Source organism: Aethalodelphis obliquidens, unplaced genomic scaffold, assembly GCF_003676395.1.
Source record: "Aethalodelphis obliquidens isolate GAN/ISIS:26980383/991018 unplaced genomic scaffold, ASM367639v1 scaffold62, whole genome shotgun sequence".
Classification (NCBI taxonomy): Eukaryota; Metazoa; Chordata; class Mammalia; order Artiodactyla; family Delphinidae; genus Aethalodelphis; species Aethalodelphis obliquidens.
The window spans coordinates 4,185,762-4,212,863 of NW_020838006.1; the positions used below are offsets into that span (position 1 = coordinate 4,185,762).

General features: G+C 50.1%; 1 protein-coding gene across 4 annotated transcripts in view; it reads right to left on the reverse strand.

Moving 5' to 3' along the window:
• Positions 1-1,192: 1,192 nt before the first annotated feature.
• Positions 1,193-27,102, reverse strand: part of OSBPL10 (oxysterol binding protein like 10) — a 298,101-nt gene continuing 272,191 nt past the window's right edge. For 3 of the 4 annotated variants that reach the window (XM_027088152.1, XM_027088150.1, XM_027088153.1), the window contains 5 exons: positions 21,253-21,730; positions 12,059-12,245; positions 8,760-8,942; positions 5,259-5,412; positions 1,193-2,523 (listed from right to left, as the gene is read on the reverse strand). In XM_027088152.1, coding sequence (XP_026943953.1) covers positions 2,479-2,523; positions 5,259-5,412; positions 8,760-8,942; positions 12,059-12,245; positions 21,253-21,730 — 1,047 coding nt within the window. In that variant the 3' untranslated portion in view covers positions 1,193-2,478. The remainder of the gene's footprint in view (positions 2,524-5,258; positions 5,413-8,759; positions 8,943-12,058; positions 12,246-21,252; positions 21,731-27,102) is intronic. The other variant, XM_027088151.1, reaches the window with a different exon arrangement.

The following is a 27,102-nucleotide window of genomic DNA, read 5'->3' on the forward strand; positions in this document are numbered from 1 at the left end:
TTCATTGCAGTACTATTTACAATAGCCAGGTCATGGAAGCAACCTAAATGCCCATCGACAGACGAATGGATAAAGATGTGGTACAAATATACAATGCAATATTTACAATATATACAATCAGCCATAAAAAGGAACGAAATTGGGTCATTTGTAGAGACATGGATGGACCTAGAGACTGTCATACAGACTGAAGTAAGTCAGAAAGAGAAAAACAAATAACGTATATTAACGCATATATGTGGAAGCTAGAAAAATGGTACAGTTGAACCAGTTTGCAGGGCAGAAATAGAGACACAGATGTAGAGAACAAACGTATGGACACCAAGGGGGGAAACTGGCGGTGTGTGTGTGTGTGTGTGTGTGTGTGTGTGTGTGTGTGTGTGTGTTTGGTGAATTGGGAGATTGGGATTGACATATATACACTAATATGTATAAAATGGATAACTAATAAGAACCTGCTGTGTAAAAAGTAAATAAAATAAAATTCAAAAATTAAAAAAAAATAAAAGCCAAGAGGATGATTACTCCAGGAGTCAAGACAGTGTTACCTCTGGGGTCCAGGAGCAGAATTTTGTAGGGGCACAATTTTGTCGGGGCACAAAGGTGGCTTTTAAGGTATGAACAAACAGGTTTCTTTCCCTAAGCAGTGGGTACATGGGTGTTTATAATTATTCTTGAACAGTATTATGTTTCGTGTACATCTTTTTTATATATTTCACAATTTTTAAAAAGGCAAAATGAACCCCCCCTCAAAAAAAAAATGTGACCCTTCTCCATTTTTTACTACCCAGATGGTTTATACTCTGGTATAAGACTGGAAAATCTAAAAACACCACAGTGATTACTTTTCGGTCTTCTCACTGAGGATTTTCTTCTCAAAATAGCACCTATTCCACTTTCCCTCTCAGAAATAAAATGGTTCCAAACACTTTACTCTCCTGGATGTTTTAAAACGATGGACTAGAACAAGCCTACATTATGGTTTTGCCTGGTAAGTCACTTCTCTCAAAACAAGACTATTCACTAGATGTGACCTTATGACCTTGTCACAAAATATCCATACATGATGTTTTGATGAAAATATCATTGCTGTTCACATCAAATTAATACTAATCCATAAAATTTGAGTTCACTCAGAGCCACCAATTCCAACAGAACTTAGAAATCCCTAAAGATAAAATACAGACACACAGATAAGTATAGTATTTAATCGAAATATATTTGTCTAATATCTACAAAGTGTGAACAATTGGTCTTAAGAAAGCAGACAAAAGGCACAAAATTAGTATTACTACAGAGAAGCATTCATGCTACTGGATTGTATAAATATTCTCATTAGAGTGGCACAGTAAAAAATAAATTAAGCATTGAGCAAAGATCAAATACTTCATTTTCTCCTTGCTTTCTTATATTCTGGTCATGTCTTGACCTCATTTGTAAAGGCTGAAGACTGAAACTGAACTGAAACCATGAAACACTTATGCAGGCTTTATGGATGTTTTAATCACAGTGGTTTCCTTGCAGAATTCGGGTCAAACAAGAGGTGCACTTTAAAAAAAATCCACAGGATATTCTTTTCTCTTTCCCCAAATGAAATATAAGATTGAGGCTGTGGTGGTGCACCTTTGCAAACACTGCATGTTTGCAATGCGTGTATTTCATTTCTAAAGCCCTTTTTTCAAGATAAAAGTAGTGCAGTCTCCATATGACTTGTTTTCTACCATGAAAGAAGCAGCTTCTGAAAATTGTATGACTAGAGCTTTGAGCGTGAGAAATTATCAGAAAGCTTCTGGGGCAAGGAGGTGGGAGGAACATTCCAAGGTAGGCCTGGCTCTGGGCTCTCCCAGGGGTGCTCCATCCTGGAAGGCTCCGGCATAAACCTTTAACAGCGTCCTGCCCGCTCCCCATCCAGCAGGAAATGGCAGTTGATCTGTCTTGCATATGGACAAACAAATGTTGACTTGGGAGGGGAATGGGAAACACAGCGATTATTCTGAAATGACAACCACCTTCTACCAGATGGACAGCAGTAGGGCCACGCCAGTTCACCTTTGTTTGAACAGGAGTTGTCAACTGGAGGATACTTTGTGAGTGCAAAAGTATTTGGCAAAGTGAAAAGTAGAAAACTTCAAACCTCATTGATAAAAAGGAGCTCATAATTACCTACTTCAATATTGTTAAGTGCACTATTTACATGTGTAATAATATCCAGCAGACATAGCGCATGCGTGTGAACATACAGTGTGCCGAGAGCTTGCACACAGACGTGTGTGCACACGCATGCCCCAAATGGCTCTTGAATAAATTCAATCCCATAGTAGAGTCTGGGGGTGCATTTTTCACAGTACCTAATTTCCCTCTCAGGTACCATGTCTTGAATGCAAGAGGTCTCAGGGAATACCAGAAGAACCTTGATACTGTACCACTTTAATTCCTCCAAAAACAGGACCGTTTCTGAAAGTTCTGCATCTCCACCCATTAGTGTGCCTTCCAAAGCGGATTGAAGTATACCCAGCCGTCACCCTGCAAGAGAGAGGAGGACACATCATTACATGGAGACCTGTCGGCGAGACAAGGGGAGAAGCAAGGGTATCCCCTGCTGCGCTAGTACCACACAGTACCATGCAGTGCTGGTTACCATCTATCTGTTCAGGACCACCAACCTGTGTGCCGGCCTCTCCTGATGTCTCACAGCCAAGCCATGCTGGTGGTCTCACCACCCCTCCTCAGCCCGGCTGCTTTTTAGAGCCCATGGGATCTTCGTATCTGGCATTTTGGGAGGAAACCCCACAAAACGACCAAAGTAACGAGGGGGAGGGCTTTGTTGGTTTACATCAAGATTAGTTGGCCAAAAAAAAAAAAAAGGCCTTTGGGACAGGAGAAAAAGGAGGGTAGTTGGACAAACGGACAGGGAAGAAAAAAGACAAGGGCCTGAATAGGAGGAATCTGCCCAAACCAGTGACTTTTACCACCCACCAGGCTGGAGGGGAGTGCCCAACAAAGGGCACACGCAAGGCCGCAGTCAAAAGACATCAGCACACACAGGAGAGGACACCAGTCAAATACCAGTGAGAAAAAGGCAAGAATCAAAATGGTATGCAATCTGGTGCTAGACTAGAGGGATGTACTGAATGGTAATCATGCTGGTGCGGGGATGATTTGTATTCTTTAAATATCCTCAAGCCTCCTGTTATAAACAGACTGGCTTTTCTTACACCCTATGGGAGGAAAACGATGTTTTTTGGTTGTTGTCATTTTACTTTTTTTTTTTTGCGGTACGCGGGCCTCTCACTGTTGCGGCCTCTCCCGTCGCTGAGCACAGGCGCCGGACGCACAGGCTCCGGACGCGCAGGCTCAGCGGCCACGGCTCACGGGCCCAGCCACTCCGCAGCATGTGGGATCTTCCCAGACCAGGGTATGAAGCCGCGTCCCCTGCATCGGCAGATGGACCCCCAACCACTGCGCCACCAGGGAAGCCCCATTTTACTTTTTACTGTGCAACTTTCCACAGAAGCCGGGCAACCTAGCTGTCTCAGAGAGACCAGATCCGGCAGAAGGATCCCTGGGGGATTCTGTGATGGTTAATTTTATGTGTTGACTGGCTCTGGATTAAACATTGTCTCTGAGCACAGGGGAGGGGGCGGTGCTTCCAGATGAGGGTTAGCATTTGAATTGGTGGGTGGAGTAATGTAGATATCCCACCCCCATGAGGTGGGCATCATGCAATGTGCCCAGGGCCTGAATGGAACAAAAGGTGGAGGAAGCAGGAACTGGCCCTTTCTTTCCTGCCTCACTCATCCTGACTTCTGCCCTCGGCTGGGATTCACACTGTCAGCTCCCCTGGGTCTCAGGCCTTTGGACTGAATCATACCACTGGCTTTCCTGCGGTTCCACCTCGCAAACCACAGATCCCATGGCTTTTCAGCCTCCACGATCTCATAATAAATCTATTTAAATTTCTATCTTCTGTTGGTTCTGTGCTGTTTCTCTGGAGAACCCTGACTAATACAGAGTCACCTCCCCTGGGCAAGGCCTCCAAACAGGGATACACTCAGAGTCTCCCCAAGAAGGCTTCCTGTCTGAACCAGCATCTGATCTTGACATCTGTGCTCAGCCCACGGCCCTAGTTCCTGCCTCTAGGAGACACGTGGCTGCTTCCTGCTCCAGACCAGAAGCCCACCTCAAGGTCACTAACTCTCCCCGCAGACCTCCAGCTCCAGGGAGCCATCCTTCCAAGGAGCAGAAGTCAGACACCAGCAGTGCCTAGGCAAGGAAAGCCCAGACAGACTTCAATTGGCCCTTAGTGTTTAAACTTTTAAAAATTCCTTGACACCAGGTGAATATCAGATCTCATAAAAATTCTGATTTCTGGCTTCTCTTGAAGAACTGGGCCATCAGCCTGTGATGGCCTGGAGGTCAGTGGCACCCACCCTTTTAGATACAGACCCTGGGTCTGCCCTGCCCTCACCAGCCTGTTTCTCTCATTGATGCTGCCAAGCTCCTGACCAGCCTGCCTTAAAAATTGTGGCTCCGGGCTTCCCTGGTGGCACAGTGGTTGAGAGTCCGCCTGCCGATGCAGGGGATGCGAGTTCGTGCCCCGGTCCGGGAAGATCCCACTTGCCGCGGAGCGGCTGGGCCCGTGAGCCATGGCCGCTGAGCCTGCGCGTCCGGAGCCTGTGCTCCGCAACGGGAGAGGCCACAGCAGTGAGAGGCCTGCGTACAGCAAAAAAAAAAAAAAAAAAAAATTGTGTCTCCTACACCTTTGTCATTTCCAGTTCTGTTCTCAGAATGCTGCCCGGCTGTGCCACAAACAACTGGGCACAGGGCGCCTTGCCCAGTCAGGGGGTGAGGGGCGTGTGTGGGGGGTCCCCTTCCAACACCACTTCCAGCAGCAGCGCCGGGACGCAGACCCCCGCGGGCCTCCCCGGCACGTCCATCCCCCATTGGGCCCCTGGGAGGCAAAGCTCTGAAAGGGTGCTGTCATGGAGAAGGTTCCAACCCACCCTGGTGTGGAGCTGGGCTGGGAGGGGCTTCCCGACCAATCTGCTACTGAAGGCAGAGTAGCTGGGCCGTGGTCTTTGTGAAGCAGGACGCCTCCAGAGCCGCAGCCCCACTCCGTGCCTCCCCGCGGGCGGGTACGCCTCCCTGATGGGGGAGCCACGGCCACCATGCCCAGACCTCCCAGGCCCCCCTGCCCGTCCGGCGGCCGCGATAGGGGACAGCCCGTCCTCCCCGCCCAGGACGCCTGGTACGGTCACCTCCTGGATGAAGTACTTGGGCCGCCAGGGAGTGCGGAGGTTCTCCCGCTTCCGCTCCTCTGTGCGCTGCTTCTCCTCCAGCCGCCGCTTTTGCTCGGTGGCAGCATCGATGTCCCCCAGCCGCAAGCATCGGGTCACCTCCCGCCAGAGGTTCCTGGGGGCAGGGGTCATTGGGGACAGGGAACAGTCAGGCAGGGCCAGCAGCCTGAGGCTGCGGTCCTGGGCGAGGAAGGGCCCGAGCCGAGGATGCTGGGCTGCGGGGCAGGAGGGGATGAGCAGCTCACTCCACAGGCCCAGGGCCCCACCTGCGCCCAGATCTGAATCCCCTCTCCCCTCCCGGGCTCTGAGCGTCTAGACCAATCTAGGGAAGACTGGAGAAATCAAACTGCTCCTACAGACAAAATCTACAGCAGACCCTGCCACGGGGCATTCACCACATTCCTAAACATTTTACATATGGATTAACTCATCTCATCAACACAACACCCCAGGGATATAGATGCGATACTATCGCCCCATTGTAAAGGGGAGAAAAACAGATCCACATAAGGTGAAGTGACCTGCCAGAGGTCAGCAGGCTGATGGATGTGAACAGTGGCTGCTCTCCCACCAGGAGCCCCGTATTAGGGGTTACAGACCCTGGCGGATCCATCACCTCCCCGTGTCTACACGCAAAGTTAGACATTCATTCATTCACCCACTCACTCCTTCATTCACTGGAGAAGGCGGCAGCTTCCCTCCTCAGGAAGCCGGGGTGCCCCCTCCAGTCCCACTCTGTGCTGGAGGGAGGGGACCAGCACTGAGGTGAAGGGGGCCACTTCCTCACTTCGGCACATCAGGACCAGTCGGTATTCCGCACAAGGGAACCAGGCTTTGGGGGCACGATGTCTCTGCAGCTGGGGCCGAGCAGAAGCTCCCCGTTAGATCCTGGGCCAGGAGCCCGCAGGGGAGTGGCCAGTGCATCCAGGACAGCAGCCCTCCTGGGGGACCCGAGCCCAGCAACCGATGGGGCCCGGGCTCTGGCTGCAAGGCCAGCCTGCCCACCGCCGCCCAGCACCCCACCATGCAGAGGGTACAGTGGCACCCTGGCTCCGAACTTACACAGGAGAAACCTCTGGAAGGTGGGAGAAAGCCAGGTCCTACCAGCCTCACAGCCCTTGCTCTTTCCACCACGCCCTGACAGCTGACTTAAGAGGGGAAAAGATGGCCTAAAACAGGAAAGGAAGGTGGCGAAGCAGACAGGGAGGGCTGGTGCCTGGTCAAATCAGTCTTTTCCATCACCTGAACCCTCAACACACACCTGGCGCTGAGGGAAGGACTGGGTGCCCGGACATCCAGGGTCGGGGTGCTCTCAGGGCAGGACCTCCCCTGATAAGGCCCATCATAAAATAGTGGCCCCAAATTTAAAGGGTAGAGAGCCCCAGGGACTGCAGATGGGGTGGTGAGCAAAGAGCCGGCCCACAGGTCAAGGGCTATGCCCAGACACCCACCAAGAACCCCCTGGAGGGGCTCTGCTCCGGAAGGCTCTGAACTTCAGGACAAAGGGAAAGGCGGAAAAGCCTTCAGGGCAGAGAGGGCGGGGGCAAGTCGGCAAGAAAAGCTAAAAGGAAGCCCAGGGGAGCCTTTGGTAGAAGCGGAGGTCCCGGTGGCCAAGGGCCAGGTGGTGGCTAGGCCGGGTGTGGCCAGCATTGCCGTGTGGAGGGCTCCAGCCCGAGCAGGATGCCTGCGCGGGTCGGGCTCTGAGCATCGCGAACACATTGACAGCAATATGAGAGCAGCTTCACTCTCCCCTTAATGGGGCAGGGGTTCCCCTCCACAGGGGCTGGTGGGGGCCAGGCCACTGTGGGGCTGAGACCACTAGGCGGGCCCTCCTTCGCCTCCTCAGGTGAGGCCTGGCACAGGTGGCTGGGCTCAGCAAGGCCATTCCCGCCTCGGAGAACAAGGTGGGCTGCTGGGTTTGTCAACAGCCCAGGTCCAGGTTCCAGTAAAGTCCACGTATGCGAGACGAGAAGAGGCGATACGCCCCTCTCTCTGGTTGCAGACTCCATCCTCCATCCATTCCACTCCCAGCAAGGCTTAATGAGGAGCAGCTAACCTACTCAACAGTCTTGGAATAACAGCTCAAAGGAATCATAGTTTTGTTGTCAACAGCCATACCAGAAACAAGCGGTGCTGTGACAGCAACCACAGGGCTCCTGATTCTGGGGTGGTGTCGTCAGAGGCCAGGGGAGGGATTCCTTCCTGTCACAGTCCAAAGGGCTGGGTTCACGCCCTCCATTTGGACTCAGAGAAGGTTACACTTTGATCAACAAGAACGAGTGGACTAATCCTACCACAAAGCCAAGTTTCCAGGACACTGCAGCCCTCTTTCTATTAAACTCGGTGATAATGTATGATTTATACGCACTGGTATCCCTGCTTTGTTTCCACATAAAAAGCACCTTTCCAATTTCGTTACAAACTCTTCCTGTAATGGCAAACCCTTTCAAAGAGTCATCTGTCATTTCACTTTAACCCTATATCCTCTTTCTACAGAGCAGCATGCTTTTAGATAAGAGCGGGGCCAGCAAACCGCCAGAGACTAAACGTTTTAGGCTCTACAGGCCATTTGGTCTTGGTCGCAACTGTTTCACTGCTATTGTAGCCAGAGGGTAGCCACAAACGAGATACAAACAAATGGATGCAGCTGTGTTCCTGTAAAATTTTACAAAAATCAGCCAGAGATGGGATCTGGCCCATGGGCCATAGCTGGCTGACCTCCTGGATTAAAAAATTAAAATGGCCTATTTCCAGAAGATTCTGCTTCTGTACCTGCATAAACATCACTTTAAGTGGCTTGCGGGATATTCACATGATAGAGTGAATTCACCATAATTCACTTAACTGTTTTCCAATTGTTGCACGGTTAGATGGTTTCTTTTTCTTCCTTTTGTTTTAGTTTTTTTTTAAATACCCAAATTTCATATTTAAAACCTTTTGTGAATCGAAGAATTCTCCCTTAGATGAGATTCCCAGAAATGGACTACAAGAGGTGAACTCACAAATTTAAAGCTACTGATCCACGCAGCTAACCTGCACACCTTCCTACTGGAAGCACAGGGCAGAGAGTGTTAATTTTATCACCGCCTTGCAGGCACTGAATTTTTTTGAATTATGTTGCTAATCTGGTAAGAAAAAAACAAGTATCTCATTGCTTTGCTGCACAGCTCTTTGATTACTAGCATCTCTCTGTATTTAACTTTCCAATTAAGTAACAGACCCACAGAGTTGACAAACTCTTTTAGGACAGGCATTAAAGTCTGGGCGGGCTGTTTTCACACTCCACCCCATGACTGCAGAGCAACTAAACAAAGTGACACACACCTAAGTGACACACAGAGGACAATTCAAGTTTCCAAAGGAATGATTCCTGGCCCCTTTGCATTGGGCTTCCTCTCTGCCCCTTGGGTCAAGTGCTGAGGACAACAAAGCTTGGAGAGGAGCACATGGCCTGGTCCCCACCTGGACTCCATGGGGCCCTGCTTCTCCAGGGGTCGGATCTTCTTGGGGTACACTGGCAGCATGGTCGTGTCAATGACCTTGGTCTCCCCGTTGTTGTAGGTGAACTCTAGGGTCCCATTCCACTCCCCGTGGGCTTTGCACACAATGGTGTTGGTCGGGTTGTGCTTCACTTCTGCTGTGACCCTGAATTAATGAAGCATCGAATAAACACGCTTTGCAAGGTTATTAGAACAGAGACCGACTTCAACAGGCATCCTCACATGTAGAGATCTTTTTTTATGGGGTTGCTTTTTGCTCTTTTGCTCAAAGACTAGCTCTTAAAATGTGATCTAATATCCTTGAGCAGAATAAAGCAAGCATCAGTGGGAAAACAGGTAGGATCTGAATAAAGTCTGTAAATTAGTTCATAGGAATGCAGCAATGTTAATTTCTTAGTTTTTTTTCAATTGAAGTATAGTTAATTTACAATGTTGTGTTAGTTTCAAGTATACAGCAAAGTGATTCAGTTACACACACACACACACACACACACACACTTTTTCAGACTCTTTTCCCTTATAGGTTATTACAAGATATTGAACATAGTTCCCTGTGCTATACAGTAGGTCCTTGTTGTTTACCTATTTTATACATAGTAGTGTGTATATGTCCATCCCAAAGTCCTAATTTATCCCCCCAATTTCTTAGTTTTTTTCAACTAATATTGTTTTATTGATTTTTGACAATAAATTAGATAAGCTGTTGAAAATTATACATGTTTTACACTATATTGTATACACTATATACTGTGATTTGTTTAGTTGAATTTCATCAATTTCTTAGTTTTGATAAAAATGCCAAGGTTTTATAAGATGTTATTATTGGGGTGGAAATCACAAAACTCAGTAAAAACAAAATATAAATATCAATTAAGTGTATCTGGTCTATTGTGTCATTTAAAGTAGAACTAACTACCATATGACCCAGCCATCCCACTACTGGGCATATACCCTGAGAAAACCATAATTTAAAAAGACACATGTACCCCAATGTTCACTGCAGCACTATTTACAATGGCCAGGACATGAAAGCAACCTAAGTGTCCATCGACAGGTGAATGGATAAAGAAGATGTGGCACATATATATAATGGAATATTAGCCATAAAAAGAAATGAAATTGGGTCATTTGTAGAGATGTGGATGGACCTAGAGACTGTCATACCGAGTGAAGTCAGTCAGAAAGAGAAGAACAAATATCGTATATTAACGCATATATGTGGAATCTAGAAAAATGGTACAGATGAATCTATTTGCAGGGCAGGAATAGAAAAGGCAGATATAGGGAACGGATGTGTGGACGCGGGATGCGGGGAGCAAAGGGGAGGGTGGGATGAATTGGGAGATTAGGTTTGACATAAATACACTACAACATGTGTAAAGTAGATTGTTAGTGGGAAGCTGCTGTATAGCACAGGGAGCTCAGGGCAGTGCTATGCGATGGCCTAGATGGGGGGGAGGGGGGAGGGGGGAGGGGGAGGGGGGAGGGAGGTTCAAGAGGGAGGGGATATATGTATACATATAGCTGAGTCACTTCACTGTATAGCAGAAACTAACACAAGATTCTAAAGCAATTATACTCCAATAAAAAATATATATAAAACTTTAGGGCTTCCCTGGTGGCGCAGTGGTTGAGAGTCCGCCTGTCGATGCGGGGGACACGGGTTCGTGCCCCGGTCCAGGAGGATCCCCCATGCCGCGGAGCGGCTGGGCCCGTGAGCCATGGCCGCTGAGCCTGCGCGTCCGGAGCCTGTGCTCCGCAACGGGAGAGGCCACAACAGTGAGAGGCCCGTGTGCCGCAAAATAAAAAAAATATATATATATATATGTATATATACACATATATAAAACTTAAAAAAATATATATATCTATACCCTTCTCCTCCCTCAAATAGCAACTAACAGTGTACATTTCAACCACCAAAAGAGTGTGAGAGTCTAGGGGGGAACTTTTCAATCACTAAACAAGGTCGAACCCCTCCAGCCTGGCTTCACAAGGGCCCCTGGTGGAGATGTGTGGCCCTTTGCCTCACCGACCCGGCCCGGGGGCTCCGGGTCTCAGCTCTGGGTGAAAGCAGAGCCCACCTCCCTCTCCCCAGGAGCCTGCTGCAGGCAGAGTAACACAGCAGAAATGGGAGGTGGAGGAGCCCGGGGCCTCTTTTTCTTTTTTTTTTTGTTGGGGGTGCCTCTCACTATTGCGGCCTCTCCCGTTGCGGAGCACAGGCTCCGGACGCGCAGGCTCAGCGGCCATGGCTCACGGGCCCAGCCGCTCCGCGGCATGTGGGTTCTTCCCGGACCGGGGCACGAACCCGTGTCCCCTGCATCGGCAGGCGGATCCCCAACCACTGTGCCACCAGGGAAGCCCCGGTTCTTCTTTTCCTAATGGCCAAGCTTGGGATGAATTTGGTGTTTTCAAACCTAGGTCTGGAATTTTTCTCCCTGAGCCTGAACACCGCCGGGAGCCCAGGCGGCATCAGGAATCCTCCCAACGGCACACAGCGGAAGGGTATCCGTGCTGTGCTGGTAACGCTTTAACAACGGGCTCGCCAGGAGGGAAAACGCCTGGTTTACAGCTTTTGCCAGTTTCTGTGCTGCCCCACCCACAGCGGATCTCAAGCTACCACTGGGGCATGAGGGGCCGCGGAGCTGGGGAGAAACGCGCATAATCAGCTCTTGGGGGCTGGTATGTTTGGCTCCAAAACGGCCACTGAAGGTGCCTACTTTCCAGGCGACACTCCAGCACCCCACATGAACGCCATCCGGAAAAGCTTTCCAAGAAAAAGGTCAAAGATGGGGGCTTGCTTATTATCCAGTGATCTGCTCCAAAGGGGGAAATTTATAATTAGAGCCATAAAAACGAGGTGATGCTCCCCTCAAACAGCGGGCCTCTCCTTCTGTTTCTTAGGACTGCTTCCCAGCTTCCAAAAGGAGAGAAACGGTCCTGCTCTCATAGATGCAGGATTCGGGATGTTGCATGGAGCTCACAGAACTGCATCAGTGCAGGTCAGGCCTCCGGCCTCGGAAGCAAGAGGTTACGATAACGCCAGAAGCCCTTTGTTGTCTGGGGCATGTTCTGCCAACACATCACCAGACTGGGGAGGGTTCAAGACGCTGCCGGTGAGACATGTCATCTGAAACAGGTCTGTTAAATTGATCTTGATTTTTCAACTCATCCCACGGCTGGAACCCAGTCTTCTGATGCAGACAAGAAACCTGGGGCATCGTGATCGGACAGAGATGGAGTCTCCCTGGCCCCTCCTACCTGTGGACCTTCCCCCCGTAGAAAGGCTTTGTGTGGAAGATCACTGTCGCTGAGTACCCAGTCTTGGCGCAGGTGATGCTGACTTTTCCTCCGAGCTCCACCCAAGGGATGGTGAGGATAGACCGGGCGTAGGCACTGGGCAGGGTGAACACATACTCCTCCCCATGCTCCAGGAGCCGCAGCACACCTGAGGGAGACAGGAGGGAAAGGTTAGGCTCGCACACGGGGAAAGCGAGGAGGACCCTGAGGGGCTCCAGGGCACGGAGGCCTTTTTGTCTTCCGTTTCTTGTAGCCTCCATGACCTTCCCTGAGTTCCAAAGGGCAGATTGCAACAGTTGCTTATCAAGGGAGGCGGAGCCAAGAAACCACCGGAGGCAAAAGATTAAAGGAACAGAGAAGCTCATCAAGATTAGGAGACCTAGGCTTCCCTGGTGGCGCAGTGGTTGAGAGTCCGCCTGCCGATGCAGGGGACATGGGTTCGTGCCCCGGTCCGGGAAGATCCCACATGCCGCGGAGCAGCTGGGCCTGTGAGCCATGGCCGCTGAGCCTGCGCGTCCGGAGCCTGTGCTCCGCAACGGGAGAGGCCACAGCAGTGAGAGACCCCGTGTACCACGGAGACCTAATAGCACCTGAGACCCTGCACACACCCTAATCTTGTCAGCAACCCCACCCTTGAACCATTGCTATAAAACTCCTCATCAAATCCTCCCCAATTGGGACACACAGTTTTCGAGGGCAGGAGCCCGCTGTGTCCCCCTTCGCCTGGCAAAGAAATAAAGCTGTCCTTTTCTACTTCACCCAAAACTATGTCTCCGAGATTCAATTCCGCACCGGTGCACAGAGAAGCTGAGCTTTGGGCATCACTGGGGACCAGAAGATGCAAAGATGAGAAACCAAACACACTCCTGCAACAGACGTCACGCCTCCCACCTCCACAGAGGCCGGCCACCCACGTGCCATTTATCTATTTGCTGCATCTCTACTGCATGAGAGATGCTGAGAACACATGGTGAACAAGACAGACCCGCTCTCTGACCTCAAGGAGCCAAAGAGAAAGGTGGGCGTGAATGAAGCACTTGCAAACACAAAACTGTGACTGTGATGGGGTGGGAGGGGGAGGTGCCTGGGGCCTCCAGCAGCAGGGGCTGAGCTGGGAGGGGAGGCTTCCTGGTGGAAGGGACACTCGAGCTGGGTAAGAGTTGAGTTGGGGAAGAGGGGAGGGAAAGTAGAAGCAGGGGGAGGCATGCGCAAAGGCCCTGTGGTGGGAAGGAGCCGGGTGAGCACGGGGGTCTGAGAAAAGGGCCCCAGGGAAGAAAGGGAAGTGGTATGTATAGGTATGGAGGCTGCCCAGGTCTACAGGGGCCAGGCCTCATCTTTAAACTTCGAAAAAGCCTGTAAGGAGTTCTGCCTTTATCCTGAGAGCAGCAGAGATAACCTCAAAGGTTTTCAGGAAGTTACAAAGCAAGAGTGCACAGCTGCTGTCACCACCCGGGGGGCACCCACCCCTTGATCAGAGGTTCTCCAGGCTGGGAGCCAAGTACTAGTCTCAGGGAGATCTGATCCTCTTGAAACAATGCAAAATGACGTGGGCTTGTCTCTTTTTCTAGGGAAAGGAACCACAGTTTTGAACAAGTTCTCAAAGGCTGCCGTGAACTACCCCGACAGGCGCCATCTCCCGGGGCTGCTGTACGGCTGGTGCATTGACACCCAGCCCCTGCTCTGGCTTGTCCGGTCGGGCACCCACAGGGCCCCCTCTGCTGAGGGCAGCACCTCCTGGGCCGGCAGAGGCCTGGGAACCCACATGCCTGGCTCACTGAGGTTTGCTCTGTGTGAGGGGCCTTCTCGGCCTCCCACCCCGCAGTGGGGCTTCGCTCCCTGTAGAAAAGCCCTCCCAGCTCTCTTCCTGCCCACTCTGGGCCTGCAATGGTCAAGTGCAGCAAGAGCCTCAGGAAGGTCAGTTCTGTCCTTCGGCCAGAACTATGTGACTGGAGGTGTTAGTGATGTCCCCTCCCTGGGCCCCTGGTTCCTCCACTGGAAAGAGCGAGGAGGGGGCTCCATGTGCCCTGGGGGACCCTTCCTGGCCACCCAGCGCTTCCAGGGGCTTCACGTGCAGTGTCTTCTGTGAGCTTCACAACTACTCAACGCAGCATCAATTATTATCATTTTTAAATGAGGAGGTGGAAACGGAAACTCAGAGGGGTTAAGTAATTTGACTGGTCGGTACTTCTCTCTGAGACTAGATTAGCATGTCAATCAACAGAGCTAGATTACTCAGCCCTAAAAAAGGATGAAATAATGCCATTTTCAGCAACAGGGATGGACCTAGAGTTGATCATACTAAGTGAAGTAAGTCAGATAAAGACAAATATCATATGATATCACTTATATGTGGAACCTAAAATATGACACAAATGAACTTATCTATGAAACAGATTCACAGACACAGAGAACAGACCTGTGGTTGCCAAGGAGGAGGGGGGTTGGGAGAGGGATGGAGTGGGAGTTTGGGATTAGCAGATGCAAACTATTATACACAGGATGGATAAACAACAAGGTCCTACTGTATAGCACGGGGAACTCTATTCAACATCCTGCAATAAACCATAACGGAAAAGAATATGGAAAAGAATGTATATCTACACACACACACACATGCACACACACATATACTTATAACTGAGTCACTTTGTTGTATAGCAGAAATTAACACAACACTGTAAATCAGCTACACTTCAATAAAATTAAAATAAATTTTAAAAAATCAATCAATCAACAGAGCTAGAATCTGCCCAGCAGAGAGACAGTGTATGTGTGTGTGTCCCTTTCAGCCCTGGGGAGCTCGCCAGGAGAGTCTGAGGAGAGGGGACTAAAGGTACAAAGCGATCAAGAATGCTGAGTTTCCAAAGTCAATATGAAGATGTACTCAGGAGTCACTCAATTTACCCTTAAAAACTCCTTGCATCGCCCAGGAGCCACAGTTTTTGGAATAAACCAGGCTTGTCCAGAACCCGCAACCTCACTCCCCCAGGTAAGTCCAGCAAAGTTACACCTGCTGACCCACAGACACAGGGGGCCGGTGTGGAAACCCCAGGGGCCCATGTGCGTCTGGGGGTCGTGACCTCCCCCAGGGAGGCAGGATGCTCACACATGGGCACAGGCAGGAGAGAAGACCCCCCCACCCCGAGAAAAAGCAGACTCAGGTCACTCACAATCGCGCGGGCAGGACTAAGGGGCAGAGATCGCAGCAACATTTAAATCTCTCTCCTTAACCAGGAAGAGAACTGAATACATGTAACATAAACGCACAGACAGCACGGCTCCACTACACCAAATACACTGAATATCAGAGCACACTGACTTCTCCCCACCTCCCCACTCGCCAGAGCTCCCAATGAAATTACGCCATCTTTCCCAAAGCCAAGCCTTGGGCCACCGAACACCCTCCCTCTGTCACTTATCCCTCCCCGCAGTTCAGGGGGCAGAGCTGCCCCAGGTGACCGCTGAGGCCCTGTCCTGTGATGCACAAGGGTGGACCTGTGTCTGCAAGGAGGATTCGACACCAATGTGTCGCTTCTTACAGCTTGTGCTCAGGACCCTGGAAGAAGAATGGCCAGGCCTGGTATACTTTTTGTTTCCAAGCGTACTTTGTGTCTTTCCTAGAATTACGCTGCTAAGAAGAGAGCGAAGCAGGTGGTAAAGTTTATGCCGAACAGGTCTGACACCAACAGTCAAGAGGAACCGGAAGTGGAAGTTGGAAAGAGAGAGGCTCCAGCAGACTCCCCACCCACCCCTCCGCCCCAGTTCTACTCGAAAGCCTCCGGTTCCCTGAGTGCCAGCCGCATCCTCATAGCCTCACGGCCTGTGGCAGCGGGAGGGGCCCTGAGACCCTGAGGAGGAGGCTGCTGGTCCCTGTGTCACCTGCCTTCAAGGGCCCAGAGAAGGCAGCTCTTTGTCCCCCATCCTCACCCTCCATGCGGATGGACTATGTGGCAGTAAAGTCCTCCCAGGGGCCCAAATGTCCCCTGACAGCACTGCCCCACCCCCGATGTCTACAATGTCCCCCTCTGTTGTCAGCCTTTCCAGCCTCTGACCTGCCGTACTCTGGGGACCCCCACCCATTTGCACATCCTGCGCTGGCCTCTCTCAGTGGGCCAGGACCACGCGACAGCCACGAGCGCCACGTGCTGAGTCTTCCTGGTCTCATTCACGAATATAAACTTGGTGAGGTAGGATCATGCCACTGATATTTTCTTCAGAACATACTTACCTGGAGCATATGCCACCATTTTTTAAAAGCCCTAGATGAGATCTTAGAGGATCATTCCAACTCCTCCGTCCCTCGCCAGCCTGGTGACCTTAAGTTCTCTGCCCCTCGGCTGCCTCATCCGTGATGCAGGGATAATGGTACCCGCACCTCACGGGGCTGTAAAAAAGGCAACACTGAAACTCAGCTAAGGGCACGCAGCCTGCTACACCGCTGGAATCCTGATCACACCCCCATCTCTTGGCAGGTGAATTCTCAGCAGCGGTACTTGGGAACAAAGAAGAAATCACAGAATCTGCTGACGGCTGATGCACATGGGGGATCCCTCCTCCCTCTCATCTTCAGAAAAACCGCTTCCAAACCAAGGTGAAACTTCCCGCAAGTCCACAGAAATCAGAAAAGTGAGCCCCAGAGCAAGGCTGGTTTAAAGCACTGGCAAGACCACATTCCCAGGCTCTTTTCTGAAAATCCATAAATGTGCACTCACTCATTAAATCACCGGCAATTATGCCTTCCCAGGACTCTTTTTTTCAGGATTGCATACAAAAATCTGTCCCTAATAATGAATAAAAGACTATATTAAAACTAGACCTGCAAACGGGCTCACAAATGAAAGCTCCTTTTTAATTAGCCTAAGAGCTGAGAGAAGCTGAAAAACACTGAGTAATCCATCTTTCCGGGACATAGCTAGTCCTCATGCTGGGAGATTTCTGCTTTATATCCCACAAATTGATTTATCAATAAACGTAAGGCCAAGCATTAAGATTTTGAAACTGATAAATTTAAAATAACTCTGAGGAACCAAAATATTCCGACAGGGCGTTGACTCTGGAAAGAAAGCACAGAATCACGGAAAGCAACTCCGGGGAACTGGTCTTCAGGGCCCACAGTGCCGGCATTCATGGGCAAACGGGTCCCTGCCTGTCCCCACAGACCCAATTCAGAGGCTGTGCCATTTACTGGGCGCTGGTCTGGAGTTCTGGTGGGGAGGGGTTTCAAGAGAAGCTGGACGAGCTATGTCCCAAGCGGTGAGGGTGGGTACCAAGCAGAGGCGCGTCCGCTTCCATCCACGGATGGATGTCATCTCGGGGTTGGCTCAACAGTGTCACGCTTAGGGACTTTCAGTGTCAGAGCTGAGGGACCATTCGGGGGAGGTCTCTGAGCTACAACCTCGGGGAATTCAAGGCATAATGAAGCACTTGATAATGGCATTTTATCATAGCCAAATAGGCCACAGCCTTAGGGCAATAATTTAAAATGTGAGCCCATGTATTTACATACAAAATTTCAAGTGGACTCATCTAATGTTTAAAATGAAGGGTTGGAGGGACTTCCCTGTCAGTCCAGTGGTTAAGACTCATCGCTTCCAATGCAGGGGGCGCGGGTTTGATCCCTGGCTGGGAAACTAAGATCCTACACGCTGCACGGCAGCCAAAAGTTAAAAAAAAAAAAAAGAAAAGAAAAATGAAAGGTGGGAAAAAAACGTCACTTCATGCCCTATCAACAAATGCATGGAAGGTGCTGGATCAGTGCAGGGAATGGAGTGAGGAAAGAAAAACATCCCACCTCCCCCACCCGCCCTCCCCATAACCCACACCCCAAAGGAGCCTTGAGGACAGGAACCAGAACCTTTGGCTTGGAAGTCTGGGGATTCTTAGAAGCATTTTGTGTGAAAAAATCAGAAAAATTGTGTGTTACAGAGCTCACATTTAATTAGCATGAAAGAAAGGGGGACGTAGCTACTGAAAGGACTGAGACAAACTTAAAGCCTCACAAGAATGAGAGATGGTCCCCTGACCCTCTCCAGGCCCGTCGACAGCAGGAATACATGGGGGTGGGGGGTGGCCAGGAAGGGGCCTTCCACAGTCTCTCTCCAGAATCTTCCTTCTGCTTTCTTCAGAGAAGTTCTAAGTAGAATTTTCAAGCAGAGAGAAGAAGTGAGGGCAGCAAATGCCAGCTCTGCTCCAGGGATGCTACGGCCGAGGGTCTCAGCAGAGGGTGTTACGTGGTGTCCCACACACGCACAGCCTTAAGAGTTTGTCCAGGGCTGTGCAGAGTGAATGAAGGCTGCAACCCCTACCGGCTGCCTGGAAGGAACAGGGCAGCCGAGATCCCGAACATCAGAGGCCGACCCTTCACGCGACACAGACACGCAACACATACAAGTCTCCAGGCTTTACATGCCAAGCTTTAACCTCAGCCGGGACCTCACCCAGAACTCTGGCCTGTAGAGACACTGCTTGCTCAAGCCCCCCTCTCAAATGTCTAAACCCCAACACAACCTAACTGGGCTCCTGTGCTCTCTCTCCAAACTAATCCCCTCTTCAGTCTTCCCCACCTTAGTTAATGGCTATTCCATCCTTCTAGTTGCTCAGGTCAAAAGCCTGATGTCACCTTGCTCTCATACCTCACATCCAATCCAGATGTGTCCGATGAGGGGTTAATATCCAAAATATACAAAGAATGCATACAACTCAACATCAAAAAAAACCAGACAGCCCGACTGAAAAATAGGGAGAGGACCTGAACAGACATTTTTCCAAAGCAGACATACAGATGGCCAAGAGGCACATGAAAAGATGCTCGACGTCACGAATCATCGGCGAAATACAAATCAAAACCACAATGATGTATCACCTCACACCTGTCAGAACGGCCATCACCAAAAAGATCACAGATAACAAATGCTGGAGAGCATGTGGAGAAAAGGGAACCCTCCTACGCTGTTGGTAGGATGTAAATTGTTGCAGCCGCTATGGAAAACAGTACGGAGGTTCCCAAAAAACTAAAAACAGAACCACCATACAATCCAGTAATTCCACTTCTGGGTATTTATCCAAAGAAAATGAAAACACTAATTAAAAGAGATATACGCACCCCTATGTTCATAGCAGCCTTATTTATAATAACCAAGATATGGAAACAATCTAAGTGCCCATCAACAGACAAATGGATAAAAAAATTGTGGTATAAATACACCATGAAATATTATTTAATCATAAAGATGAATGAAATTCTGCCATGTGTGACAACAGGGATGGACCTAGAAGGTATTGTGCTAAGTGAAATAAGTCGGAGAAAGACAAATGCTGTAAGATTTCACTTATAGGTGGAATCTAAAACGAATGAACAAACATAACAGAACAGAGTCATAGATTCACAGAACAAACAGGTGGTTGCCAGAGGGGAGAAGAGAAAGAGATGAGGGAGATTAAGAGGTACATACTTCCAGTTGCAAAATAAATGAGTCATGGGTATGCAGTGCACAATGTAGGGAAGAGCGTCAATGATTATGTAATATCTTTAAAAAAAGAAAAAAAGCCTTGGCATCACCTTTCACTCATACCCCACATCTGATCTCTCCACTTCAGAATTCATCCAGATTCCCAGCCTGTGTTGCCTCCGCACCATTCCTGCCCTGGTTCAAGCCACCATCGCCTTTTGCCTGGATTATTATCATAATCTCCAAACTGGTCTCCTTGCGTCGCCTTCCCCCTCTTATGGTCTAGTTTCAACAAGTAGCTGGAACAATCTTGCTAAACTGAAAGTCAGATCATGATACTCTTCTGCTCAAAGCCCACAGAGACTTGGCAGCTCACTTAGTGGGACGGCAAACACCCCTGCCGGTGGCCCCCCGAGGCCCCACGTGACCTGGACTCAGTCACCTCTCCGACGGCATCTTCTCCTTCCCACCTCCCTTCTCCCGGCTCCACCCACACAGGCTTCCTGTCTCAGACCAGCATGTAGGGATGCCCCTGCCTCTGGCCCCTCTGCCTCTGGCCTTGTTCTCTCCACCAAGACACACTCCCCGGGTAATCGACAAAGCTTGTCCATCATCACCTTCTTGGGACCTTCATCCCCCCCTGGGTCTTTGCTCAACTGTCACCTTCTCGGTGACGTCTTCCCAGCCGCCACCCCAACCCATCCCAAAGTCCCACTGCTCTCTCCCCACCATTCCTAGATCCTTTATTTTATTCCCAGGTCCCTTCCCGCCTTAATTTTTCTCCATAGAACTTCACACCTTCCAAAGCACTACACAATTGTATTTCCCCAGCAGAAGAGAGAGCTCTGTGAGAACAGAGATTCTTCTGTCTGCTTTGCTCATTCAAGTACCCATGGCTCCCAAGGCAAGGGCTGGCAACCAGTGGGCGCTCAATAAGAGCGTGCTAAGTCAGTGAAAGGTGTTCTCATCTCCTGGGGTTTGGAAAGGGCTTCCAAGGAGCCGTGTGTGCCCTGAAACTGAAAGCCACATTCTGTGCTGGATTCTTCTTTTTCCTGAGAGTCTACAGCCAGAATCTCACAGGGATTTACGACTCAAAAGAAGTTGAAGAACCACGAACACAGGTTCCTGAATTTGACAAGGATGATTACAGTTTCCCTCAAACAATGAATAACCTTCATTCACAGCTATCTGCTAACAGAGAAACGTGTGATCCACGAGTGGTCTGATTATACCGGGTTTTCCCTTCAGAACTGCAAGCCCAGCGTCCAGAGATTTGCCTTGGGAATTATTTATGAGCAGATTTTGAATAGGCAGCACTATGGTCTTCATTGTCTGTGAGCCAGAAACTGGTGAGAATGAAGAAAAATGTGTTTTCATAGATTTGAAGCCAACTCTAATATTCACACAGAGCTGGAAAGAAAAGGATCTGTAAGGCGGCTCACACACGAGCAGCAGGTGAAGATCCAGGTGGGCAGTCTAAGAGGCAAACAGCTGCATCCCACTTACCCCATCGCCTCGGCCGCTTTGGGAAATGACCAGAACCTGGTTCCCAAACAGCAAAACCCATCCATATTTCCAGCCCGCCCACTTACTCCCAATTCCCTAACGAAATAAAAACAAAGGCCTCCACACACAAATCCTCAAGTGTCCATCAGGTACACAAATGTCCCTTGGTCAGAGCCTAACTCCACCAGCGATTTGGCTTACCTTCCCCGATCATTGAGACCCCCACGGACATGCCCATGAACTTGCTTTTGGTCCATACGTGAGTGTTAATGCACAGCCTCTTCTCCTTGCACTCACAGTAGAAGCAGGAGATGGGCGGGTGGTGGGACACCTGCTCGGCCACGAACCGCATTCTGTAGTTCTTGGAAGGGTCATCGGCCATCGGGTGTTCGTGGCCGGAGGGAGTAGGGGCGGCAGTCCTCTTGGGCTTGAACCTGTCCTTGGGAACCTCCCAGGAGCAGTGGAACGTCTCGCCGATGATGGGGTTGTAGGGTTTCTTGGCCAGGGTGCCCTTGCGGCCCTCGTGGAAGGCGGTGAGGTAATACTCCACGAAGCCGATGACCCTGTCCTGTGGCGTGGCCCCTGCGGTGACAGCCAGCAGCAGGTCTGGGTGTGCCAGGAAGTCTGCGTACATCTCCAGCAAGGACCGCTTCTCGAGAATGAACGTGGGAAGCACCACCTGCGGCCAGAGGAGACAAAGTCAGACAGCAAGCCCTGTGGGTGCAGGAGAAAGCTGGAGAGGAAAAAAGAAAGGTCCTAAGGGCGGGTGCCAGGGACCAGTTCCTCTGATTTGCACACACGTGACACATCAGAGGAAAGAACATCTAAGAAGCTGGAAGTGGCCGCAGCGGCGGCATCAACGCCGACCCAGCTTCATGGATTAGACTGCTCTGAGCCATCTTCCTCTCTGCTCACCTGGGCTGAAACAACAGCCTGTCCCTCCCTCCACGGCCAGCGCCCTGCTAACATGCAGCCCTCTTTCACACCCCATCATTTAGAGACGTGAAGCAAATAGCTCCAAAGGGCTTCTTCGTATCCTTCCTGCCATCGGGCACGACCAAGGGGGATGCTCAGTGTGTTCCCACAAACACAGATACGGGGGCTCGTTGGTGCTGCGTCAAAGCGGGGCCCAGGTAGAGCAGGACCCACCACTAAGAACATCTGTTTGGAGATCTCTGTAGGAAGAGCAGCGTATAAACCCTCACAGGATCAGGGCAGGGAAGGAATGTGGAAAGGGCCCGACAAACGTCTCCGGAGGCAAGGCCAGCTAGAGGACAGTGTCCACAGTGGCTGCCACGGAGAAGAGGGGCCATGGGTAGAGGCTGCCCCCTAGGCTGGGTCAGAAGAAATGAGCAGAAGTTACAAAGAAGTAGGCTGGTACTTAATACTGAAGCTTCTGGTAAATGGACTGGCACAGGGGCCACTCCCTCAGTGTATCATTGGCCCCGTTACTGAAGACAGGTAGAAACTTGGATGCTCTGTCAGGCACTAAGGGACTCCTCGTTGGTCCAAAGTGGATCCCAGTGGTCCCTCAGGCACCATACAACCCAAGTGCCTAGAACCCAAGGATTAGGTCACTTAAAGCAAATGATGGACTTTCTGGGAAGCTGGGAAGACCTCACCATCCCTGATATGCTATCACCCCACCCAGTGGTCTGATGACGTATTACCATTCCACCCCTCGGCTGCAAGACAAGCTTGCGTTGACCTGGAGCGTCTCACTCTGCTTCTCGTGGTGGCAGTCACGGGGTTCTGAAGCTGCAAGCCCAGCCCTGACCCGCTGGCTCCCCCTTGAACCGTCCGGGTGAGGGAAGGGGTCGACCGAGGTCACGTAGCCGGTTTACACTCCTCCCTACATGGCCAGGTCTGTCCTTCTGTCACATCATAGGTCCCAACTCCCACGAAAGCATTGCTAACCAATAATACCACACACAGATCTGTGACCTGGCCCCCACTTCAGCCTGCTGGGACCCTTCCCGGGGAAAGATGGAGATATCGTGTAAGTGAGGTGTCCCGACAGACAGGCAGACATGAGACAGACAGGTGGACACAAGAGCAGCAAAGCACAGAGATTTCAGAGGAAACTGGGGGAAGCCCAGCCCGCTGGGGAGGTGAGGTTGGTACCCCTTCTAATGCTTTTCTGTCCCACTTGAAAACTATGTCAGAGGACAATGCACCCTCGCTAGGTCGCAAAGCAGCCAGATATAAAATGAGCATGTCACACAACCCAGGTATCACAGCGACACTCCCAATCTAACATGTCTCTCTGGGTGTCAGAAGTGAGTGATTTCTACATTCCTTCTGAGTATTTTTCTGCTTTACTTTTATAATAAACTAGAAGAAGAAACGTTATTTAAAACACAGCTATGCAAATTAATGGAGATTTCCTAAGTTTCTTTGAGCCACAACTTGACAAACTTGAGTATCTGAGGATCTGAGATGGCCGGGAAAAGTGCATCCTGGCTCAGAACCGCCTTCAGACGCCACTGCTATGACCTCCTACGTCTCTGCGTGGGAACAGGTCAAGTTCAGCTGCCGTCCCCGTGCCCTGTGAGGCCTGCCCTTCTCATGAGCCTCACGGGGGCCCGGCTGTGCCTCCCATGCCTGCCCCCCACAGAGCCACTCAAGGTCCCCCCAGGAATGCTCCCCACCCAGGCTGTGCAGGTTGAGGCTGTGGATTTCAGCAACCTTGGAACTCCCCCCCGACGTCCCCACCACCCCCCCACCCCACCCCCCGGCCAATGCGACCAAATCAATTGCAAAAGAAAAGAAGCCACCAAGGTCCGCATCTCCAGACCTCCCTGAAACACTGCATTCCTGCGTTCCCTCCCGGGCAGGGGGCCCTCTGATGGAGGGCAGGGGTGGGGTGCAGAGTTACACTGAGGAGCTCCACGTGAAGACGGTCCCAAGACCCGGGTTCCTCCTCCCCAACCGCGTGGGATGGGGCGTCTCGGACAACAATCCCACCTCTGGTCAGGGCTGCACCCGAGACTGAAATTAAAAGGAAAGAATCGCGTGGATGTTTACGCTCTCTTGGGGTACTTTGGAAAAGGGCAAGAGTTTTAGGCATTTCCCCTAACTTAGCATTTCTGCACTCAGAAGCTGAAGGATTAAAACAAAACAAATAGAAAAAAGAACCCCACGCAGAATCCCAAATCGCTCAGCATCAGAACCCGAAGGCCCCTTCGGGATGCTGCAGGTCAAGCCCCTGGTCTCACAGGTGAGGGGACAGACTGGGGAGAAGGCAGGGAAGGTGTAGGAGAATGTGGGGAACCTCAGGGCTCTCAACTGCCCCCCAAGTTCTGTCCATCATCTGACACATCACAATTCTCTGCTTCGGGCCAACGAGAGCATCTTCTTTCCCTCAGAGGACGAGGGAGGTGAGCGGTCACTGGACGTCAGAACCGGGACGGCTGTGCCACCCCCTCTCCTGTCCCTAACATGCAGGGGTCAGGAGGCAGCCCAGGGGGAAAAGGTGGGACGAGAGCCCCACCTTCTAGTCCGTTCTACTCTTCCTGGATGACAAGGCAATCCACCAACCCAAAGACTGTCATTAATGTGCAGATGGGAGGGAGACCATAGGCAACTAAGGACACTTACGGTGCCCCCTGTCTGGAAAAGTACAGCTGACGCTTCCTAACCCGCCTTCCAGCTGTCACGCCTGCCACTATTTCTTCTCCACACCACAGCTGGAGTCATCTTTCTAAAATCTCTGTAAGACACAAAGTCCAGCCTGCCCCCACCTCCTCCAGTCCCACAGTATCCCTCACTTTCTGCCCCAGCCCTCCCAAGTATGTACACACACACACACACACACACACACACACACACACATACACACACACACGAGTTCACTCCTGTTTCCTTTTGCTGCCCTCCCTCCTGCCCTCGTCTAAGTGAGAAACAGCTACTCAGCTCATAGGAGGTAAACTCCTCCGTGAGGTCTTTTCTGACACCCCCTCCTACATCCAACCCCCCCCTTCGCTGTACCCATCACACACCCACATGGTAGCATCCACAGGGCTCTTTTTGCTCTTATCAATGCTATAAAGAGCATTATTGGCACAACTGGGGGGAAATTTTACTATGGGCGTGTAAGAAACAGTATCAAAGCCATGTTAAATTTCCCCAGGGTGACAAATGTGTCATGTAGGAGAATGACCTTGTTAGGTCATTGATGGCCCACTGAGGTCCACTCACTGATGGATGTCAGGGAAAAGTGTCATGTCTACGACCTACTCTGAAATGGCTCATCAAAAAAGAAACACATACATACATGTGCATGTGTACCTGCTGTGTGGCGGACAGAGAGAAGCAGGGAGAGAGTGGGAGAGGGGAAAGAAGAAAGAAAAATACAAAGTGGCATAATGTTAACAATTGGCCAATAAAGGTGAAGCATATATGTGGAAGTTCATTGTTCTACTCTTGCAACTCTACTGTAGATTGGAAGATGTGCTAAATAAAGAGCTGGAAGGAAAAGAAAAAAAAAAGGCTCTACTAGGGATGCAATACCTGAGAACTTACTGTCCAAGGCAACCCTCCTGAAATGAAAGACACAGGGAATGTGGTCTCACAGCCAACGACAGAGTCAACCCTCGAGGCGCGTATTCTGCCCTTGGCAGTGATGCTGTGGCGTTGTCCGCGCTGGGAAAAGTAGAATTCCCAGAGAGATGGAGGAGAATGGGCAGGAGTGGGGTGACCATCTCCCCTTTCATCTCTTGCTGGTGTTTGTGCAGAATACCCAACCTATGTCCTTTCAAGCCAGCACACTGACCACTGTGGGCAAGACATTTCATTAAAGTGGATTCTCTCTCTTCTGTGATCTCCCTGACTTCTTGTTGGTCCCTTTGCCAATAAGTCACTTAATCATCTGTTTCTTGGGCAGTGGACACTGCAGACAGGGAGCCACAAAGTGGTGAGGACTGACTGGACTGTCTGCCTCCAACTGAGCGGTGAGCGATGGCCCAGCTGCTGAGACTTATGGCAGCCAAATGGCTGCCATCGCTACTGCAGATTTATTGAGCCATCAGTCAGGGCTGCCTTTTCTGCCATTAACATAATTAAGACGATAAACTACTTTGGGGAAAGGAAAAAAAAAGAAGAAGATCTGCACTCAGGATTGAGAGAACAATTAATTACGGCTAAAGTTGCATCAATCTAGAAGTAAATAACTTACGTTTGGATGGGGATCTTAGAATTTGGAAACAATTGATCACCCGTCGAGAAAGTCAAAGGGTCCCCCGAAAGAGCAATGGTCCGTCCCTTCCCCACAAAGGGAAGCACAGCGGGCCTCCGATATGGAAGGCCAGAGCAGGTGCGACTTCTCCAAAGAAACATCGGTTAACCTAATAACCTTGAGAGTCATCTACATAATACTCTGGTCTCAGTCTGGGAAACCTACCCGGTGCAAACAAGCAAGGAAGGGAGGCCAAAACCACCTGAGAGTGACCTGTGCAATCCTCTAAGGAAACCAGGGGAAGTACATAAAAATCCAGCCTTACAAAATGAGCAGGAGAGGATTCACACTGCCAAAGGCCCACGGAATGCTCCCCCTGGTTTCCTTAAAGGGCCAGCTCCCTTCCTGTGCATCTCATGGTGCTTGGGACACCAGGAAAGGCACTCATTAAAACAAATGATACAAGTGAACCTACTTACAAAACAGAAATAGACTCACAGACATAGAAAACAAACATGGTTACCAAAGGGGAAAGGTGGGTGGGAGGGATAAATCTGGAGGTTGGGATTAACAGATACACACTACTATATATAAAATAAACAACAAGGACCTACTGTTATAGTACAGGGAACTATACCTACTGTATATACCTATATAGTACAGGGAACTATAACCTACTGTTATAGTACAGGGAACTCTACTCAATATCTCGTAATAATGAAAAACACTCTAAAAAAAAATATATATATATATATATATATATATATATATATATATCTGAATCACTTTGCTGTACACCTGAAACTAACAGAACATTGTAAATCAACTATACTTCAATAAAAATTTATTTTTAATAAAAATATTTTTTTTTAAAA